Raw genomic sequence first — 17437 nt, forward strand, 5'->3', positions numbered from 1 at the left:
CAAATGTGTATTTAGTTTTCAGAGAGAGAGAGAGAGAGAGAGAGAGAGAGAGAGAACAGGGGAGGGGCAGAGACAGGGAGAGAGAGAATCCCAAGCAGGCTCGGAGCTGTCACTGCAGAGCCCGACAGAGGGCTGGATCTCACAAACTGTGAGATCATGACTTGAGCCCAAATCCAGAGTCGGATGCTTAACCCACTGAGCCACCCAGGTGCCTTTGCAAGTTATTATTTTTTAAATTAATTAACTAATTAATTAATTTTTAATGTTTATTTTTTTGAGAGAGAGAGAGTGTGTGTGTGAAAGGGGGAAGGGTAGAGAGAGGGAGACAGAGGATCTGAAGTGGGCTCTGTGCTAACAGCGGAGAGCCCGACACCAAGGCTCAAACCCACGAGCCGTGAGATCGTGACCTGAGCCGAAGTCAGATGCTTAACGGACTGAGCCACCCAGGCTCCCCTCTGCAAGTTGTTTTTAAATGTAGAATACAAATTTAAGTGAACTGATGGATGGATGGAGGCACGGATAGGTGCACGGATGACACATGATAGCCGGGGCGCAGGGGTGCAAGAGCTCTGGGTCTGGGGGCCCCAAACCGACCAGGTTGGGCCACTGGCCGCTGACAAAATCCAAAGGCAGAGAAATGAGTGGCAAGTGGAACGAGAAAGTTCCTTCTCTCGGCGAGGCCAGCACCGGGAAGAGCGGACTGGCGCGTCTCGAAGGCTGTCTCCAGAGTGCCAGAAACAGTTCCAGGCCTATGAGAGCAAAGGGTGGGGCAAAGGTGGCTGGGTCCGTGCAGGTGGGCAGGGAAGGCCAAGTCGGCCCCAGTCCCTGGAGTCAATGACAAGCAGGGTCTTGCTGGCTGGAGGCACCCCTCATTGAGGGTGTAGTTTCAGATCCCGTCAGGGGAAGTTTTCTCCTCAGTGTCTTCTGCCTGAGCCAGGAGACCAGCTGGAAAGAAGAACCCAACCAGAAAGTGTGAGGTCAAAACGGAGGCAGCTAAAGACCTTTTTCACTCTGTGAGCGGTAGAATCACAGCACCGTGTTCACAGTGGCATCCATGTGGTAGGTACGGGAGTGTTTGCTGTGTGATTCTTTAAAAATTTTTTTGCATGTTTCAAGTTTTTTTTTAATTTTTTAAAATGTTTATTTATCATTGAGAGACAGAGAGACAGAGCATGAGCGGGGAGGGACAGAGACAGGAGAAGACACAGAATCCGGGGCAGGCTCCAGGCTCTGAGCCATCAGCACAGAGCCCGACGCGGGGCTCGAACTCACAAACTGTGCGATCGTGACCTGAGCTGAAGTCGAACACTTAACCCACTGAGCCTCCCGGGCGCCCCTGATGTCGGGCTTAAATCCACCAACCACGAGACCATGACCTGGGCCGACGTCGGAGGCTTAACTGACTGAGCCCCCCAGGCGCCCCTGTATGTTTTAAGTTCAAAAAAATAAAACGTTGGAGGAAAAAAAACCTAGCACCTAGCTACGAGTCTTGAAAAACAGATTTGCAAGACCTTTACGAAGAAAATTACGAAGTTCCGTTGAAAGACTGAAGGACTGAGTAAACCGAGAGCTTTGCTCACAGGGTGGGATCTCCGATATCGGCAAGATATTTTTACCCCGGTTCTGAGGAAACCTCCAGCAGGCTCCTCGGTGCCATGTGACAGAAGATTAAAGATGGAAATGCAGCAGGGCCAGGGCCAAGGGCAATCAGAACACTCTTAAAGAGTCGGGGGAGGACTTGTCACCAGATACCAAGACCTGTTTCTAGGCCCAGAACGAGTAAGATGGTGGTCGGCGCCGCGAGGACAGACCAGCCGGCCGATGTGCCGAGGGGGCATCAGGCAGGCCGACACCCCACAAGCGACCCCCTGCCCCCAGGCGGGATGCGTGTGACGTTCCTCAGGCTCTCCTGGCTGCCCAAGAAGAAAGGAAAGGGAAAAACCAAAGGCTGGCTGATAGACATCACAGTCATCATCAGTTCGTACGTGTCTGAATAAAGTACAAGGGCAATCTTTTCTTTTCAATGTTTATTTATTTTGAGGGAGAGAGAGAGAGAGAGCACGTGTGGGAGGGGCAGAGAGAAGGGGAGAGAATCCCAAGCAGGCTCCACACTGTCAGTGCGGAACCCAGCGCGGGGCTCGAACTCACTAACTGTGAGATCACAACCTGAGCTGAAGTCAGAAGCTTGACCGACCGAGCCACCCAGGCAGCCCCCCAAAAGGCGATCTCCTCAATAGCTTAACCTCCAGAAACCCATAGACTCAGTTTCCTGGAGCCCCAACATCACCCACCCTCTCCTCCGTAGGGATGTGGGGAACAAAGACAAGACGGAAATGCAAATAACATTAAATTTCTTTCTTTTTTTTTTTTTAACATTAAATTTCTTTATAACGTGCAGCCTCCTGAGGCAAGCAGAGTAGAACATTCCTCCAGGAACTCCCTACTGCCCTACTGTCTTCATGTTACTGACTTACTAGAGGAAAAACCACCTCAGGGTGACAACAGCCAGGCCTCAGTTATCCTAGGAGTCTTCTTTACCATGTGAAATTCCTTCTGGAGGCTTCCTTTTGCCTTGACCTCCCCCAACTCTGTAGTGTATAACCAGTCACTCCTCACAACCCTAGGGCAGCTCCTCCCGCCCACGGGCCCTGTCCCTGTGCTTTGATGAAATCACCTTTAAGCACCAAAGACACAAGAATTCTTTCTCGGCTATCGGCTCCAGACCCCCACCACACCAAAACCGCATCAAATGCAACAGAATAGAGAGACCCTAACGGACCCGGCACGGAAGGACAGCTGCCAGCATGAGGCCGATGACAGTGCATGTCAGGGAGAAGAACTTTCCGTTAGGTTTTCAAACATGTGTTCACTAAGCGGTGCTCGGGTGATGGTTATCCAGAGAAAGCCGCATTAAATTGAGCCCTTCCGTTAAAAGCACACACAGGTCACTTTCGGTAGATTAACGACTCAAGTGTGAGGCAAAAACATTAAGTGTTTGGAAGATAACAAAAGAGACTATCTTCACGATTTCGAAGCAGGGGGCGATCTCTTAAATTTGCCGACGCTGAAAGAGTTGAAGTGGCAACGTAAAAACCGGAAGAAGGCGTTTTCAACGTGTGTCAGAGAAAAGCAGTAAGAGCAAAAGCATGTGACAAACCGCCAGAAACCCCAGAAGAAGAAGCCCAACAACCCAAAGCCGCAAGCCACCAACCGACCCAGACCAAACCCGGAAAAGTGCTCCCCGGCTGGGCCTCGCCCACCGTCTCAGCACACGGTGTCCTGGGTTTTTACGGGTCACTTAAACTCAAATGTGAACCTGTTTTGGGAGTCTCCGGGCACAAGGCCCTGTGGTAGGAAGGGACCTGGACAAAGGCGGAGAGATCTCAGCCTCTCGGCCCAGGAGCTCACACCGTAATGGGCAAGGCCAGTTGGAAATAGGGGCGGGATGGCAGATGGAGCCGGAAGGACACAGCGCTAGAAAGGCGGAGCGGGGAGCAGCGGGCCTCAACCGCAGGAGGAAGAGACAAAGAAACCTTGCCGGGGACGGGGACCTTACCGGCACCACGAAGGGTGAGCCGACTTTAAATACGAGGCAGGATTAGGGAGAGATGAAAAACCAGAGCCGTGTGTGCTTGGTGGGTAGTGGGAGTCTCTCCAGAAGAGGAAACTGAGGCACGGGGACTCATTCGCCACCAGAGCTGTGGCCGATCCCTTTCCCAGTGGAAGACACGCTAAGGCCGGCCGCAGCCTTGCAGGGAGACCTCCTGGAGCACCCCCCCCCCCGGCCCATCAGTGCCGGATTTCTGCGTGATTCTTGGGCACCGCCACGAAGCGCAGCTTCCGGAGGAAAGGTGGCTTCTGCAGCATATGTTCGTCCCACAGGTACTCGGGGGACAGCACCTTGGTGGGCTTGTGGTAGAGCAGGTACCTGTTCAGGTGGCTCTCGTCGTGCCACACGGCCTCGATGCCGTGGGCCCGGTCGACCACCATGGCCTGGTGACAGGCCGACGTGAGCCGCAGAACCTCGGCCACCGACCCCCCGAAAAAGCCTCCCGCGTAGTAAAAGTCGCCCTCGTCCCTGGGGATGTGCGCCTGGGACTGCGGCCGGCGCTCGTAGGTGAAGGCCTCGCGGGCCGCCCCGTAGAAGCCGGGGTGCAGGGTGCCGAAGAGCGGGGACAGGATCTCCACGCCCACGTGGTCGCGGAACCTCATGTCCACGTCCACGCACACCAGATAGTCTACCTCGTGGAGGAAGCGCCGCCGGGAGAAGTTGCTGATCATCTCCATGCGGTGCATGGACACGTCCTGCCAGCGCGAGTAGCTCCGGACCTCCAGGACCACCACCTGCCTCCCTTCCCCGAGGGGCACGCGGGGCACATCCCCCGGCCGGTCGGTGAACACGTAGTAGGTGACCTTGTGTCCCACCATGAAGTGCTTCTCCGCCGTCTGCAGGAACAGCTCCAGGAAGGCCACGTATCTAAGACCAACAAGCACCCCAGGAGAGACGTGGGTGTTAAACACAATCAAACAGCAGCAGAAAAACAGACTTAGGCAAAACCAGCTTATAATACCATGGCCATCCCTTGAGGACATCATGCTAAGTGAAATAAGCCAATTGCAAAAGTCAATGTACTTGACGGAGGTGTCCAGAAGAGGCAAGTTCATAGGAACAGACAGCAGAAGGGTGGTTGCCAGAGGCTGGGGAGGGGGGAATGGGGAGCTAGTGTTCAATGGGCACAGAATTTCAGGTTTGCATATGAAGACGGATGGTGGGGATGGTTGCCCTACAATGTGAACACTTAACACCACTGAAACGCACGCTTACAAATAGTTAAGATGGTCAATGTTCTGTGCATTTTACCATGATTAAAAATCAAAAGATATGGGGCGCCTGAGTGGCTCAGTCGGTTGAGCGTCGGACTTCAGCTCAGGTCATGATCTCAGCTCGTGAGTTCGAGCCCCGCGTCGGGCTCTGTGCTGACAGGTCAGAGCCTGGAGCCTGCTTCCGATTCTGTGTCTTCCGATTCTGTGTCTAATGTTTTAAATTTTAAGATATTAAAAATTTTTTAATCGAAAGATAAAAATAAAACCATAGCCAATCTACTAGACTAGCTAAAGACCATGTATCTCAACTGGACAGTAAAAGGAGGCCTTCAGACTGCTTGGGTATGGAGCAGATAGTCTCAACCACAAGGTATTTTCTTAGTCCACAAGGCTGGCAAAAGTTCAAATGATAGATAATGTCCAGATGATGGATTTCTCCAACCCACCACCTGCAAATGGTTCCTTGTCCTTAAGAAAAACTAAAAACGAATTCAGGACACTACAGTGGTCCTCCAGACCCTACAAGACCCGCCTCTGATGTGGTCTCCTTCTCCTCTTGTCCACCTTTTTGTCCGGGCAGGCTGGCTACTTGATGTTCCCGACACAGGCCAGGCATGCTCCTCTGGGCCCTCACACTGCCTGTTCCCTGGGGCTGGGAGCCTGTTCCCTGCAGTGCTCGCCCCCTATAATAGCTTCCATTCCTTGACCAATGCCCAGAACTGCATATGCCTCATAGGTCTCCCTGCTAGCATCAACGCAGATGCATGAGGCGGTGGGGAGAGGGAGGGGATGCTGCAGGCTATGCCCTCGGACGGGTGTACATTTTACAACGTGGAAATTATAACCCAATAAGAAAGAGCAAATAGATACACAAATGAACATGAAGATACATCCCTCTCCACCCCTTACCCAGCCTTAGGTATTCTTTTAGAGCCCCTATCACCACCTTGACATATTTTGTATTTGTGTTTTACTTCTTCTCCTGTCTTTTCCATCTTTACGCGTTCTTTCCGTCTAGAACGTAGCTCCGTGAAAGTAGGCCTCTGTCTGCTTGGGAAACTACCTTACCCCTATCGTGCACACGTCGTAACTGCTCAGTAAAGGTCTTTTTTAACAGATGAGTAAGTGAATACGTCGGTGTGGCTGAGAGCACGGGAAGGCAGGCACTCTCATGTACCCCTGGGTCAAGTAACCATTTGTGTAACCCTTTCGGAGGGCATAGGAGAAAATACGCTCAAACTTTAAATGTGTATATTCTTCCCCCGGTTCCACTGCCCGGACCCTATGCCGCAGATCTACTCGTATGTGAGTATAAGGACCCAGGTATAAAAGTTCACGGGCGACTCACGCCGTCAGATGCTGGTGAGGCAGGTAGAGCAGCCGGAGTTTCCGTGTATTGTGAGTGGGGGCGTGAAACCGGAAAAACGTGCGGAGTGGTTCTTTACAAAAGGAAAGCCATCTCTCGCCTAAGCCTGAGCGGTTCTACTCCTAGATGTTCAATGGAGAAAAGGTAGATTGCGTGTCCGCAAAAGGTCTGTCCAACATAATTCATATTTACTTATAGTGTCCAAGCCCTGGAAGCAGGTGTCCGTCAAAACGGAAAGTGCAGCAGACAACTGTGGTGCGCCCACCCCACGGAACGCTAAGCAGCGAGAAAGGGCTACCAGTTCACGCAAAATCACGGCTAAATCTCAAAATTACGATGCTCAGAAAAGGCAGCACAAAGCAGGATATGCTTTAGGGCTCCAGGAGGCAAACATAATCTTAGAGTAGAAAAGAATCAGGACAAGCGACGCCGCAGGAGAGGCTGTAGGGGGAGGGGTTGGCCGGAAAGGGGCACGACGGAACGTTCTGGGGGTGATGGGAACACTGTACATGTAGAAAGAATTTTGGTTACACAACGATATGTATTCGCCAAAACCCAGGGAATTCGTGTATGTACATTTCGCCTGGGAAGAAGAAAAACTATAAACACATCTCAAGCTCCAGTTAATGACATGCACAGAGAAGTATTTAGGGCGAGTGTGCTGATGTCCCAGATTTACCTTCACACATGGCAAAAGCAACTATGAATGGATAGATGGACAAAAGGATGACCAGACGAGTAGATTAGCGATCACGCAAGTACAATAAAATGTTAATTGTGAAGCTTATGGACTTATGGGAAACCATAAAAAGAAATAATATATGCATGATGGGAATCCCAGAGGGAGGAGAGAAAGAGAAATGGGCAGGAAATACATTTACAACAATAATGGCTGAAAACTTCCCAAATGAGAGACCCGGACATCTGGATTCATGAGGCTCAAAGGACCCCAAATAGGTTGAATCTGAAAAGGGCTACGGAGAGATGCGTTATAATTAAGTTGTCAAAAGTCAAAGATAAGGAGGGTGCCTGGGTGGCTCAATGGGAAGAGCATGTGACGCTTGAAACTGTGCAGGCCACGAGAGAGAGGGATGATATAGTCAAAATGTTGAAAGAATACGACACCCGGCAAAGCTGATTTCCAGAAATGAAGGAGAGTGAAAGCGTTCCCAAACAAAAGCTAAGGGGGTTCATCACCAGTAGAGCTGCCTTACAAGAAATGCTACAGGGCATCACGCTCTTCCAGCAGAAGGAAGAAGATGCTGACTAATATGATAAAAACATTAATATATTGATAAAATCCACTGGTCATGGTAAACATACAGTCAAGGTCAGATGTTGTAATGGCGGTGCATAAATCACTTACAACTCTAAGAGTTAAAAAAACAAACATAAAAAATCCAACCATGAATATAGTAATCTGTTTATGTAAACAATATTTAAAAATATGTGAACTGTAGCACCAATCACCTAAAATGTGAGACAGAGAGAGAAGTGAAAGTATTGTTTATAGAAGCTATTGAAATTAAGTTGTTATCAGCGTAGAAGAGGTTGTTATAAACAGAAAATATTTTATGTAAGCCTTACTACCCACAGAGGGAAAATCTGTAGTGGATACACTACCAGGAATAGTAAAGGAGTCAAAGCTACCGGTGAAAAGTCATCCAGCCACAAAAGAAGGCAGCAAGAGAGGAAGCAAGCAACAGAGAGTCCACGGAACAGTCAGAAAACAATGAACAAAATGGCAACAGGAAGTCCTGACCTCTCAAGAATTACTTGAGACCTCTCAAGAATTACCTTTTTTAAAAGGTAAAAGGATTCTCCACTCAAAAGATGTCGAATGGCTACATGGATTAAAAAAAAAGTTTTTCAAAGATCCAACAATAGTCTGCCTAAAAGAGACCTACTCTAGCTTTAGAGACCAGACCAAGAGTGAAGGAATAGAAAAAGATATTTCAAGCAAACACTGACTGAAAGAAAGACGGGAAGATATATTTTTATCACACAAAGTAGGCTTTAAGCTAAAAATGATCAAAGACAAAGAAGGTTATTCTATAATGATAAAGGGGTCAATCCATTAAGAAGATATAACAATTGTAAACATTTATGCACCCAACAACATCAGAGCAGTTAAACACATAAAGCAAATACTAACACAACTAAAAGGAGAGATAAACAGCAATACGATATTGATGGCTGACTTTAATAAGCCACTCTCAAAAATGGATAGGTCACCTAGACAGAGAATCGGTGAGGGAGCAGCATATTTGAACAAGACTATAGACCAAATGGACCTAACAGACAACATAGAACATTCCATCTGATAGTGGTAGAACATATGTTCTTCTCAAGGGCACATGGAACATTTTCTAGGATAGACCATATGTTAGGCCACAAAACAAACCTTAGCAAACTTAAGAAGATTGAAATCATACAAAAGAAAATATTCAAATGGCCAACGGGTACATGAAAAGGTGCTCCACATTACTCATCGTCAGAGAAACACGAATCAAAACCATAATGAGGCATCCCTTCACACCCGTTAGAAGGCTCATCTCAGGAAGACAAGAGACACAAGTGCCCGAGAGCATGTGGAGAAAAGGGCACATTTGTGCACTGTCGGAAGATGGTAGGGAGGCCCCTGCAAAGTTAAAAACAGAACTACCCAGGGGCGCCCGGGTGGCTCGGTCGGTGAAGCGTCCGACTTCGGCTCAGGTCATGATCTCACGGTCCGTGAGTTCGAGCCCCGTGTCGGGCTCTGTGCCAACAGCTCAGAGCCCGGAGCCTGTTTCAGATTCTGTGTCTCCCTCTCCCTCTGCTCCTCCCCTGTTCATGCTCTGTCTCTGTCTCAAAAATAAATAAACGTTAAAAAAAAAAAGAAAAAAGCAGAACTACCCTACAATCCAGCCATCCCACTTCTGGAGATGTAGAAAGAGATAGATGATAGAGATGGGGGTAAAGATAGGAAATTAAATCAGTATCTTTTTTAATTTTTTAAAAAATGTTTTACTTCGTTTTTGAGAAAAAGAGCACAAGCAGGGGAGGGGGAGAGAGAACGGGGGACAGAGGATCCAAAGGGGGCTCTGCACTGACAGGCCCACAGCAGCAAGCCCAATGTGGGGCTCGAACTCACGAACTGTGAGATCATGACCTGAGCCAAAGTCAGACACTCAACTGACTGAGCCACACAGGCACCCCAATATCCTTTTTTAAGTTTTTTTTAAGAGGGAGAGGGAGAGGAAGAGAGAGAGAGAGAGAGAGAGAGAGAGAGAGAGAACCCCAAGCAGGCTCCACACTCACACTCAGCTCAGAGCCTAATGAGGGGCTCCATCCCATGACCCTGGGACACTCACCAATCATTTTAGGTGATTGATGCTCAATGGACTGAGCCACCCAGGTGCCCCTAAATCAGTATCTTGAAGAGATACCTGCCCTCCCACGTTCACTGCAGCAGTATTTACAACAGCCTGGACAGAGAAACAACCCAAGTGTCCACCAACAGATGGCTGGATAAAGAAAGTGTGAGATAGATATAGATATATATATAGATATAGATATATAGATAGATATATAGATAGATATATTACTCAGCAAGAAAGAAAAAGAAAGAAAGAAAGAAAGAAAGAAAGAAAGAAAGAAAGAAAGAAAAGAAGGAAGGAATCCTGCCATTTGCAACAACATGGTTGACACTCGAAGCCATTATGTAAGTGAAATAAGTCAGAGAGAGACAGATATGTACTGTGTGATCCCACTTATATGTGGAGTCTTTAAATAACAAAAACAAAAACAAAAAACACCGAATCCACAGAAACAGACAATAAGTGGTTACCAGGGGCAAGAGGTGCAGGGACTGGGGAAAGCGGTGAAGGTGGTCGAAAGGTACGGATTTCCAGACATAAGATAAATCAGTTGTGGGAACGGAGCGCACAGCATGGCCACCGCAGCTGACATACCGTATCGCATATTTGAAAGTTGCCGAGAGTAGGTCCTCCTGGGGTGATCGTTTCACGACACATACACACATCAGACAATTATGTTGTACACTTTACATCGAGACGATGTTACATATTGGTTATATCCCAATAAAACCAGGCAAAGTGAGAAGGGGAAAAACAAGAACGTTAGCGGCGGAGTCCGGGTGGTGGGCAGACACACGTTCACTGTGACGTTTTCGCAACTCGGCCTCACAACTGGAAAGTTTCGCGATGCAAGGTTGTCTGCAAGGGTGCTGCCTGAGGCAGCTCTCCGGAACGGTCAGCTCAAGCGGGGAATGCAGTGGCTCTGGAGTAAGAGTGGGCAGCCGTTCGAAAGAATGAGGAAGGTCTGCGTGTGCCGACGTGCAAAGGCGCCCGACACATGCAGGCGAAGGTGCCGGATGTGAAACACGAGCCGGTTTCCAAAGCAAACAAGCTAGCCCCAAAGCCGTAAATGCAGCTTGGAGCCTTCAGGTCCGACTCCACCGCATAGTAAGCCTGCTCCGGCTAACTGGGACGCCAAGCCTCAGTCAGCCTCCCAGGGGAACGCATCGGGGCGGCCGAGCACCTGCTCATGGGTTTGGGTCACAGGGTTAGTCCCACTAAGTGGTCAGCAGTGGCTGCCAGGCCTCTGAATGGTTGATACGGTCACTTCTGGAGCAGACGACTCTCAGGTGTGGGGCTGCTATTTTGAGCAGGGGTGTGCCTGGTGGCCCGTGCAAATCCCACCAGGTTCACCTGCCCACAAAGCCATCCATGCCTCCCCCTCCCCCTGTGAGCACCCCATCCTGGCAAAGAGAGACATCTGGTGAGGAGTGCCCCCTACCTGGGGCTTGGCTTCCTGGTTTAGCCTGGGCACGTGTCCTTCTCCGCACAGCTGCCAAGATCTTACCTACTTATTTTTTTCTTTAAGTTTATTTATTCTGAGAGAGAGAGAGAGAGAGAGAGCAGGGGAGGGCCAGAGAGAGAGAGGGAGAGAGAGAATCCCAAGCAGGCTCCACACTATCAGGGCAGAGCCCAGCTCGGAGCTCAGACCCAGGTGCTGTGAGATCATGACCTGAGCCAAAGAGTCAGACACTTAACCGGCTGAGCCACCCAGGCGTCCCAGATCTCACTTACTTTTTGATGGCAAAAATGGTCAGTCCAACGGTGGTGTTTTCGAATTGTGCGTCCAGAATGGCAGAGTCAAAGACCCCGTCCCAGATGACAGGAGCAAACCAGGGGGTCATGACCAGCACGTCTGCCCTCCTAGAGGGAACAGGTCACGGTGCGTTAGAGCAGGGCATGGAAAGGTGAGCCGGGGAAGGAAGGGCCAAAGGTCCACAGTCCACGAGCAGCGCAGTTAGACGCAGCCGGGATTCCAGACTCCCAATCCAGTGCTCTCTGCCTCACAAGCTCAGCCCCTGAGCCCTGACCCTGCCATTCCCTCACTGCCCCGCGTGGAGTGTCTCCTGAGCACCGCCGAGTGCTGGGTCCCACAGGACACTCCTTCTGGGAGGCCCCCAACCCCATTTCCGAGAAGGAGCTGCATCTCAGTGAGAGCAATAGCCAAGCCCTTTCCCAGCAATAGGGACTTGGCCATAAGAAACATATATTCAGTCTTTGACCCCAGATCCTGACAAGGGGCTCCTAAACCCCTTGGAACTTCCTGGGTGATAGGGACACCTTTTGTTTTAATGAGGTCACCCGGGGCGGGCTCCTGGATGGCTCGGGATGGGGACTGGCCACCGGAAAGACCACGCCGTGGTCAGAAGCGTGACACTGCAGCCCCAGCCCCCATCCTCCCGGCAGGTGCGTGTGTGAGGGAGCCTCCACCAGATCCTGACGACGGGGTCCGAGAGGGCACGGAGGCTCCCTGGCCTCCCCACGCCGCCCCCTGGGGACCTGTGCCCCTGGCTGCTCCCGCGCCATTGGTGATACGCCGAGTATCACCAAGAATAGACTGTCTTCTTGGGTTCTGGAGCCACCCTAGAAAGTCACCGAGCCCGAGGAGGGGCCGGTGGGAGCCCTGAGCTACAGCCGGTCAGTCAAAAGCACAGGTGACAACCTAGAACTTGCAACTGGCACGTGGGGAGCGGGAGGCGGGCTGTGGGAATGAGCCCCCACCGTGGGGGCTGCTGACTGGGGGGAGCGGCGGCATCGTTCCCTGTGGGAAACCTACCTGTTTGCTGGGAGTAGGGGGTAACACGAGTTTTCTTCAGGGACAAAGCTAGGCCTCCAGCTCCCTCCCATCTCAAGGGCTTCCCCTCCTCCCAGTGTAGCCCCACAGAACGTTCTCTGTCCCTTCTCCACCCTAGCCCGCACGGACGCCTCTCTCCTCTCCTCCCATCCCGTCTCACGAGTGCCTGTTCACTCGTGGCTTCTCGGGACACGGCTCCACAACCCACGGGAACAGGCTCACGCCAGCCCGTCCCTCCAGATGGGCTGTGTCCAACAGAGATTTGTAATTTAAAATTGTTCTAGTAAGCACACAAAGGTAAAAGTGACCAGGTGAGGGGCGCCTGGGGGGGCTCAGTCGGTGGAGCGCCCAACTTCAGCTCAGGTCATGATCTCACGGTTTGTGAGTTTGAGCCCCGCGTCAGGCTCTGTGCTGATGGCTCAGAGCCTGGATCCTGCTTCTGACCCTGTGTCTCCCTCTGCCCCTCCCCCACTCATGCTCTGTCTCAGGTAAAGTTACAATTAATCTGGTGTATGTTGTTTAACCCGCAACGTCCAAAATACCATCCTTTCAATACGTGATCGGTTTTTAAAATAAGAGACTTCGTATTTTTGAGATATTTTAAATGGAGCGCTTTGGACCTGGTGTGTGTGTGTGTGTGTGTGTGTGTGTGTGTGTGTGTGTGTGTCCTCCCCAGGGACAGCCCTCTCATTCCAGGGAGGTCACGTGTCAGGTGTCACGGTCTCCGGGTGGCTCTAAGGACTCAAGGAGGCGTGGGTACTGGTGTCAGAAATGACAGTGCGCGCTCACAGCTCTCCCGGCAGGGAGGTCGCGCGGCCTGGGCTCGGAACCCGACCGCGCCCTCGCCGGTCGCACAACTCAGGCAAGTACCTTCACTTCTCTGAGCCTCAGTTTCCCTGCTTGTAAAGCGAGGGCTGACCAGCGTGGCCTCAGGGCGACCTTCCTGTCTGAGGCCACAGGGACCGGCTGCAGAACAGCCAGGAGGTGCGGGCTGAGGAGGCCGGGCTGCGGGGACGGGCGCCTGCACCGGGGGAACCCAGCCCAGACCTGTCCTGCGTCCCCAGGAAGAGTCTGGAGAGAGGGTTCCGTGCCTTCTGTGGACACCCATGCTCCCCGGGCCCAGGAGTTGGAGGCGCCTTCCCTGGCACCCTCGCCCGGGACCAGACCCGTTAGCAACGAGCCCAGCCCCCTCTCACGGCAAGAGAAGGAAAAGAAAAGGCTAGGACAGGTGGCAGTGAGGGAGAGGAGAACTCGAGGCGGGCCGGTGGCCACGGCAGGGATGTGCTAACTTACGCAGGCTGCAGGAGCTGGGCCTTGGGGTAAACCATCCTGCAGAGAAGACACGCGTCAGGGAGGCGGACAGTCGCACCCAGAAGCGTCTCGGAGCCAGGCAGTCTACGCCCACAGCTGCAAGGTGCCGTCCTCCCCGTCTAGACGGCCAGCTGTGCCAGGGGCACCACAGGACTGCCAGCCTGCCCGTCCGCCCTCCTGCCTTCCTCCTCCTTCCTTCTTTCCTCTCTCCTGCTCCCCCTCCTTCCCTCCTTCCTTTCTTCCTCTTGTCCACTCGTCACTTGTCCACTCACTAGACAGACAGCGGTCAAACGTGCCCACCCAGCCCTGGGGACGCCACATGCTTCCCAGTGATAAACCGATGAGGCTAAAAGCCAAGCAGAGGAAAGGGGGTCACCCCTCAAGGTCTCTGGTAACTGCCAAGGCTCTAGACTCCCCACATCTCCTTCCTCTCTCTCCCTCCCTCCCTCCCTCTCTCTCTCTCTCTCTCTCCCTGTGTTGTAAGTCCTAACACGGGTCTACCTCACAACTACGAAGGCCCACCCCCACCCCATCCAGCCCCCATGCCGCGCCCACCTCCATGCCCTCCCCGGGCCACATCATCCTCAGGTGTTAGCTGAGCTGAGGGCTGAGAAGCCGGGGCTGAGTGTGCCACGGGCATGACACTGAGCAGCCCCACGGCTGGAGGTCAAGTGGAAACCCCCTGTGACTCCCATCATCTAACGTCTCCTCCTGTTCTCCTGTGCCCCCATCACCCTCCTCTCCCCCATCACCCTCCTCTCCCCCATCACCCTCCTCTCCCCTGGGAATCAGGCCTTGGACTGGGTGGGGGTGAGGAAGGGGATGGGGAGGCACATGTTGACTTGCTTGGAAAGAGGCACAGAAACACCCGAAGAGGTGGTCCCCATACCTGGGGACTTCAGGGACTCTGCAGGCGTCCGGGGGGCAGTCCCTTTCACTGAGGGAGGGAAACAGAGAGCACTCAGCCCAGGGCCGGGTCCTGGGGGAAGCGCTCCCGCGCCAGCGGGCAGGTCTCCTCCAGGGCCAGCCACGTCACGGCCCCTGAGGAGAAAGTTCCCGTGTGATGCCGAGCCTGGGCCAGGGGAGTGGAGCGGGGGTCTGAAGCAGGGCTGAGAAACCCTGGACACGCTGACCGTGTCTGGGAGCGTGGTGCATGGCTCCACCCGCAGGGGGTGACCACGGCCTCGGGAGACACTGCCCCCCCAACACACACACACCTGGGGAGGAGGAGCAGAGACCAGGAGGCAGGAGCCGTGGCTGCCCCTGTGGGTCCTGGAATCCCCAGAAGAGCTCTGGCAAGGCCCCCCTCACCCCGTCAGCCCCGGGAGCCCCGCTCCCCGCCCCTCACCTGCACTGCTTTGTCTCCAGCAGCATCCCCTGCGGGACCACACGGCGGCCATCCCGGCTGAGGGAGGAAAGGTTCCATCGACTCACTTCGTGAAAAGTAGCGATTGCCAACAAAGAGCCGTGCCCTCAAGAGGGGGGCGCCCCAGGCCAGGATTAGGTGTGCATCCCCCCTCCCCACCGGCCCCTGGGGACCCCAGCCAGGCCTGGGGGTGGGGGGAGGGGAGACAGGCTCCTGGATGGAGTTCAGTGGGGCCGACGAAGGCCAGTGTTTGTGAGGGAGGAGGAAGGAGCGGAAGTCACTACCTCGATGGCAGGCTCTCCCGTTGGCCCTGCAGGGGACGGCCCTCAGTGCTGCTGGAGACGAAAGTGACACCAGCTGAGCCCACCATCCACCCGGCCATCCGACCAGCATGTGTGGGCCCCCCAAGCTGGACGGAGAGAGAACTGGGGTCGGGCCACGCCCTGTGGGCTCGTGACGCGTCCCGGTTGGGAGCTGTCACCTTATCTGTTCACAGGTCACCAGAGAGGCCAGCTCTGGAAGGAATGAGCTCTGAGAGGACACTGAGCCTCGACCTGTCTGGGCCCTGACGGGGTCAGAGGGCCCCCACCCCCGCTCGGCCCCGTCGAAGCAGCTGAAGGGACCCCGGAACCCATACCAGGCGCTATCCCTCCCAGAACCCCCGCCTTGCCGCACAGCCCGCTGGGCAGTGCGTGAACTCTGTAAACGTGTTCTCTCCAGCGCAAGCTAGAACTTTCTCTGCCTTGTCCTTTGTCAAGGTTTGAGAAAACATGGTGGAGGGAGGGACTCGGGAGTCACACTGGGAACCGAGGGTCTCTGGTTAGAAGTACCTCCAATTCAGTACATATGTATATTTCTATTTCTGCTCTAGATCTTTCTAGAAGGAACCGCCCTGAATCCAAAGACGCCGCCATTACCTTCGAGACTCTCCCATCTGCCTCCATCCGGGAATCAGCCTGAAGACATTGCTGGGGGACAAACAAGAGTGTGAAACTGAGTCCTCGCTGGGCGGGAGGACCGACAGGATGGGGGTTCGAGGCTGAGACTTTAACACACACATTCTCACCCTTTTGGCCTCTGGCTCCTGAGAAAATGGATGTGGGGCCCGACCAGAGCCCTTCTGGCCCCATCCCCACTCCTGCTGGTCATCTGGACCATTGTAACGCAATCCCATCACCATAGTAACCAACAGCAGGGCCGAGGACCGCGGCATCCCGTTCACCTGAGGAGTCGTTTCTAGATGCAATTCCAGGCCCCTGCACGGTGCTGAGCACTTAGGAGGGGTGTGTAGGTAGAAAGCTCTCTTTCTAACAAGTTCCCCAGGTGACCTGTGGACACTCTCAAGTCTAGAGTCATGCCTCCTTTCTATATTCCTTTATGTTTATTTCTCTCTCTTTTATTTTTCTTTAGAGATAGAGAGAGTGCATGAGTCAGGGAGAGGGGTGGAGGGGGGGGAGAAACAGAGAGAGAGACAGAGAGAGAGAATCCCAAGCAGGATCCACGCTCAGTGTGGAGCCTGATCCCACAACCCCCGCCCGGCTCATGACCTGAGCTAAAATCAAGAGTCAGACAATCCACTGAGCCACCCAGGCGCCCCCCCCCACCCCCGCTTCTATTTTCTTTCCCGTTTTGTTTTGTTTTGTTTTGTGAGAGAGAGAGAGAGAGAGTGAGAAAGAGAGACCGATGTCGGCCTGCATCCAAATCACCTAGGGGGCCTGTTAAAACACAGAAGGGAGCCGGGGGCGCCTGGGTGGCTCAGTCGCTTACGCGCCGACGCTTGATTTCTGCTCAGGTCATGATCTCACAATTCGTGAGTTCGAGCCCCACGGTGGGCCCTGTGCTGACAGTGTGGAGCCTGCTTGAGATTCTCTCTCTCCTTTGCTGCCCCTCCTCTCTCTCTCAAAATAAATAAATATTTTACAAGGAAGCTTAATGTAATAATCAGGTGAATCTTTTGGGTACTAAACATTTACCAGTCTAAAAATATTAAAAAGGAATCCAAGGTGTGTTGAAATGAGGGAGAAAAGAAGAGAAAACAAGATCTAAACACGGGATAATGCAGAGGAAGGAGGCGCTGGATGAATAACCCAAAAGAACCATGGCATCTCGATGGAGAAAAGAGGCCAGACCCCAGACCCCAGACCCATTGGGCTGCCACCCTGGGAAACTTGCTGTAACACACGTTGTGAACTTCAGCGAGTCCGGGCGGGGTGAGGGGCTTCAGAACTGGGTCCCAGCGGGGAGCGGCAGGGCGCGGGGACAGGTGTCTCCAAAAAGCTGAAGGCATGACACCGAAGGGGCCACACGTTCTCAGCGCTCCCTGGGGTCCTTACGCTACAAGGAAGAATATTCTCATGCAGTTCAAGGGCACATTCTAAGAATCAGACATCGGGACAGGCCGCTCGCAGAGGACGGAG

At 52.9% G+C, this 17437-nt stretch overlaps 1 protein-coding gene across 1 annotated transcript; it reads right to left on the bottom strand.

Annotated features, from left to right (window-relative positions):
• Nucleotides 1-3703: 3703 nt before the first annotated feature.
• On the bottom strand, nt 3704-16310 carry LOC124522405 (histo-blood group ABO system transferase 2-like). The gene is made up of 8 exons (XM_047093835.1): nt 16087-16310; nt 15938-15988; nt 15305-15355; nt 15003-15059; nt 14544-14591; nt 13637-13672; nt 11284-11412; nt 3704-4477 (listed from the first exon to the last, which is right to left on the bottom strand). Exons 1-8 carry the CDS (start codon nt 16176-16178, stop codon nt 3790-3792), a joined length of 1152 nt encoding a protein of 383 aa, XP_046949791.1. The 5' UTR covers nt 16179-16310; the 3' UTR covers nt 3704-3789.
• Between the last annotated feature and the right edge of the window lie 1127 nt (nt 16311-17437).

Source organism: Lynx rufus, unplaced genomic scaffold, assembly GCF_022079265.1.
Source record: "Lynx rufus isolate CCGP_SWC_20201006 ecotype Redwood Valley unplaced genomic scaffold, mLynRuf1.p SCAF_36, whole genome shotgun sequence".
In the NCBI taxonomy this organism is placed as follows: Eukaryota; Metazoa; Chordata; class Mammalia; order Carnivora; family Felidae; genus Lynx; species Lynx rufus.

Coding starts and splice junctions, on each gene's coding strand:
- LOC124522405 (XM_047093835.1), bottom strand. CDS start 16,178: ATGGTCCAGATGACCAGCAGGAGTGGGGATGGGGCCAGAAGGGCTCTG. Junction 15,989..16,086: donor AGGAGCCAGAGGCCAAAAGG/GTGAGAATGTGT, acceptor TTTGTCCCCCAG/CAATGTCTTCAGGCTGATTC. Junction 13,673..14,543: donor AGAGTCCCTGAAGTCCCCAG/GTATGGGGACCA, acceptor TCTTCTCTGCAG/GATGGTTTACCCCAAGGCCC.